Genomic DNA, 4,972 nt, shown 5'->3' on the forward strand with positions numbered 1-4,972 from the left:
GTGTTGAGCAACACTCCTATTAAGTTGATTGCCCACATCAATGTGTTACTAACCGATCATTTTGTAATCGGTGAAAGAGCGCCTTTCTCCATTCCAATTCTACAAGCAAAATCTTCCTTAATTCTATACTCTGCTCGGTCCATAAGGATCGACAGAAACAGGAGTTTTCCAGATCTTGGGTTCAAAGGCTTCCTATAGGACCCTAGAAGCTGGAAAGCTAAAAGTCCATTTGCCATTCCATAAATATTTGGAACAAAGCCTACGTGATGGAACCCATGAGCAGTTGCTCAAATCTCTAGTATCCCAGCCTCATTTGAAGTATCTTAGATGAAGTACAAATTCAACTTAGCATGAGCTTTTCCGTCTATATCTACCTTCACCATCACATCCTTGCATCTCATTTCAGTCAGCTGAAGAAGTGCACAGCTCTTAGACCAAGATAATATCATCTTGTATGCAGTATTGCATAGATTAATTATTAATGGGCATAATTTCGGCAATAGTTTCAGGTTGTTCTTTCTGTAGCATAATAATTTAATAGATAGATTCATAGAATATTCGCATAACACAATCAACAACCTAACATAACCCTAAACCCTAATACCCTCAACCTCTTTGAGGTATGAGAACCAAAAAGGGCTAGTTAAACAGTCCACTTCCTCGTTCACAATGTTCTCCGCATAAACTGGACTAGCAATTCTCCAACAATATCCAACAATACCGCATTTAAATGTGACATTGACTTGAACACTTGTAGTATTTCTTCTCCAAGTCTCCTGTTACATTGGTTACATTGGTGAAAATTGAAAAACATCCAGTAAATGAGGTAAAATATTAGCAAAGGCCCCCAAGAAAGTTGTCCATATCAAATTTCTTTAAAAAACAATAAAAATGTGAACTACCCTGAGAGCAAAATTCTGGAACCAGTCAAAGTACAAGACACTTGCAAACTAAAATTCAACCTTCAGCTATTTTTTGTGAGCTATTAATTGTTTCACTGCGAATGTGAAAAATGAGAGATGACATATTATAATTTCACAGCATAGACTCCAAGGGAATAAAACTTTTAGAGAAATTGCAGATGACATTACTAAACTTCTTTGAACGGAATATGGTTCAGTGGATAAGCAACCAGAACACAATAAGGTCACAGCATCCAGCACAATTAAACAGCAATCTAGCAAGTAGTATGAAGTACGAAGAAACGCAGATAACAAGATAAATGGCCTTGCCGATCAAAGGCGAGAAATGACATCTTTAACCTCGGCAGGTGTATATAGATGGTAAGTAGGAGCCACCTTTGCAATGTCAACATTATTAGGGGTTACCTGTTAATGCAAATGAGTAATTAGCAATGTAAAAGTTGCAATACTCTGCAATTTATGTAAAACAAAATGAAACCCTAGAACTGGATCCTTAAGCATCAGTCCAATTTACCCGTCTAATACAAAAGTACCCAAAACATACATTCAGGTCAGCTGGTACCAGATTGAATAGTGTATTCTCTCTTTATCATATTTAAATGCAGTGTTTATATGATTTAGAAGTAAACATCTAAGCACACCCGATTAGTTTATCCAAATAGACCAAGTAATAATTCATTAACCAGGAGCCTGAATGAACCTAATCCAGGTTTGATAACAGGGATGCTTTATCTATCTTCTAAAGCAGGTAGATACAGAAAAACCACAAGAAATATACCTTTTCTTCCATGACTTGTTTCAGGATGGAAAGAGCTATAGTTTCAGCTTCCAGAAGGGACAGGTCCTGGATAAACAAGCGCCCTCATGAAATTATTCTCATCACCGCCACCACAATACCACAAACAGAAAATTACTATAGATCTAAGTAGCCACAATAGAGAAGGCTGCCGTCAAAGCAAATTTGCCTTGCACAGCCATGTATATCTAAAATTGCCATAGTAGCTACCTTGTTGTATTGCTCTTGAAGAGAACTATCAGCTCCTTCGGATCCAGATCCTATTGCTTTTGCATTGCATTGCCAGAATGTGCCAGATGGATCGGTATAGTACCTGCAATTTATAGCATGTAACATTTGAAGCAAAACATTGAAATACAGGACTACATAGCAGAGACTGTGTAGGAGAGACTTCAGATTTTACCAGATAACTTCTGACATTTGTAATATCGAGCAGAAACATTAACATACGAAAAGGTCCAGCACAATAATACATATGCACTAGAATATTTGTATCTCCTAAAGAGTGATCTCTGGGAAGAATCGTTTAGGACACAGGAAGATTATGTTAATAGTAGTAAACAACCCACTAGGACAATAAAATCAGTTCCCTAATAGGAGGGTTTAACGTGAAAATTTTATACATTTTAGCACTTCAGACACTGTAGCTTATTGAGGAAATAAAATATTATCAAAAGGATTGTGTCCACCCATCCTTGTTCATCAGCTTGGAACCTTTGAAATGAAAGCTGCATTGGGTACATGGAAAAAACAACAAAAAGGGAGGATAAATGATAGCCACCAACCTAATTGTTCACAAATATCTGTATAAGTTATTAAGGGTGTTCATAGAAGTTGATCCTTTAGCCGTGTCTATTAGATGGTCAAATCTAGGCGCCAACTCAAAATGTTGGCGTCCAAGTGTTAGTGTTCAACTACTTCTGATTTTCTTCATCTTTGAATTGTTAAATACATAGGGTATTTATAGGAATACTCAAGATGTATCTAAATAAATACATGAACCAATATTAAATGACATACATTCATCATCCGAAGAGTCATTCATGAATCCTCCAATATTCATGCTCCAGATGACCATACATTAGATTATAAGTCCAATTAATTTGATTGCAAGGTTGTAAACAGTCCTTGAGGGCTATTGATAGTGATTCCAGTGCGTATTGGAAAATAATGGAACAAACCTATGAAACAACTATCAAGGGATTCACTTCAACTTTCCTAAACCAAAGAAGAAACAGATGGATTACAAAAGAAAACAATTTGCACCATCAAACTGAAACTTATAATAAGCCTTAATAAATTAATGAAAAAAGAATTGTTTAGAAGTTCACTGAGAAACATATGAAAATACAACAAATGCAACTGCAAAAAAAAAAAAAACTAGTATCCAATTAACTTTTTTTATACTTTCGGATCAAAAGGTCAAATTTATATACTTTGGTTCATGTTCAAGCAAGAGGATAACAATCTCATCGACAGTTAGTATTTCCTTTTAATATAGAACACTAAAAAGAAGGAATATCAATGATGAAACAAACCTGAAAATGCGAGCTATTGAGGCAATGAGCAACTGCTTGAACAAGGTAATCATGCAGCGTTGGAACTCTGTCGTGAGCATCAAAGACCAAATATTACCAAATATTAAGATCACCGACAAACCAAATAATACCTTATTTTTAACACTATCTAGAGGATCGGCTTTTTGACTTGAAGTTGGTTCAAAGAAGACAAATCAAATATACAAATACTAAGATGAAAGCATAATGAAGTAGTTAACTTTTTCTACTTTACCTGATTATAAGATCTACAGCTTCTTGCTCAATATTTTGCTGCACGAGTAATTATTAGAAAAACAAACCCAATAGTGGAACAAAAGCTAGATAAAGAAACTAGATAATTTACACGGAGAACTTTACAGAATAACATATAATACAGTGCTTTGTACTTGCATATTAATCCAGAAAACATCCTTTCACCTAAGTGACAATTTTTCCAAAACATCATCATTCACAAAACATCATCATTCACTAAAAATTTTCACAAGTTTTTAAACTTCAGTGACAACTTTTCTTTGGGGTCAATTGCTCAAGGTCGATCTGGTAACTATGCACTGCATCAAAAATTGGCATTAACTATGATTCCACCAAACAAACCACCATTCCATGAACTTAAATCTAAATAGAATTATGGCAACTATCATTCCATACCTATTCATAAATATGATCTTGTATGCACTCCGCCAACTCGGACCGAACCTCATCAATTTGTTCACGAGAGTACCCTATTTTTGTGAACTGTGAGCATACACAATTTATGTTAATGGAAAAATAATCAACACTGATCACTTTGCAATTTTAAATAGTTTATGTCAAATAATTTGAGATAAGCTAAATAATGTTACTATTGATTGCAGTGAATCTCTCTCAATAGTCTCAACTTCTTCAATAATTTCTCTCATAAATCGCATCACAAAAAAACCACATTGTTTCGCATCCGGTTGTTGAGGAGCCTATATATAGTAATTAGAGTCAAATTGTTAATGAAAATTATACACATTACAATATATGTTAAACAAAAGTACACATACCTTAACTACTTCCCACTTAACATTTTTCCTACCTTTCCTTCCCTTGGTTGAATTAAACAATTTTAAGGCCCTTCATACGTTAAGAATATTTGTTAAATAAGATTTTTATTATAATAAATATTTACTAAAAGAAATCTGAACTCACATTTCCATTACGTATTTTGAATCATCATCGCGAATGCGGCAACTTAGGGAATCCAACAGGTAAATAGCATCCTTGTAAGGTTCAATAACACTAAGATTCCAATGGAAACTAGGCAAATACATAGGATTAGATCATAAAATTGAATAAATTATCGAAAGGAAGCAATTGAAAGTGATGTTTTACTTCTTGCTTACCCGACATTACATGGCACTAACACTAGTTGATCTGTTGATGCACTTGTCAGCTTATCTGCTAAAAGAGTTGCCCTTTGATTCAGGGTTTCAAGCTTAACTGATTTGTCTTGTGCCGTTTTTGCCAGATATGGGAGTTTGTGAGGATTCATAAATCTGAATTTCTTTGTCTTGGTATCTTTCACCATCTTTTTATACAGACACCTATCATTGCAAAGAAAAAAATATTTAGATACTAAATAATAAAATTTAGATACAAAACACTCATAATAAGTTGGAAAAATAATGATCACTCATAACACTAAGTTATGGCTGATGATAGTAACATCC

At 34.4% G+C, this 4,972-nt stretch overlaps 1 protein-coding gene across 1 annotated transcript; it reads right to left on the reverse strand.

Moving 5' to 3' along the window:
* Positions 1-951: 951 nt before the first annotated feature.
* On the reverse strand, positions 952-2,070 carry LOC122027854 (proteasome subunit alpha type-5-like). Its single transcript, XM_042586865.1, has 3 exons — positions 1,930-2,070; positions 1,702-1,767; positions 952-1,328 (listed from the first exon to the last, which is right to left on the reverse strand). Exons 1-3 carry the CDS (start codon positions 2,053-2,055, stop codon positions 1,236-1,238), a joined length of 285 nt encoding a protein of 94 aa, XP_042442799.1. The 5' UTR covers positions 2,056-2,070; the 3' UTR covers positions 952-1,235.
* Between the last annotated feature and the right edge of the window lie 2,902 nt (positions 2,071-4,972).

Source organism: Zingiber officinale, chromosome 10A (genome assembly GCF_018446385.1).
Source record: "Zingiber officinale cultivar Zhangliang chromosome 10A, Zo_v1.1, whole genome shotgun sequence".
NCBI lineage: Eukaryota > Viridiplantae > Streptophyta > Magnoliopsida > Zingiberales > Zingiberaceae > Zingiber > Zingiber officinale.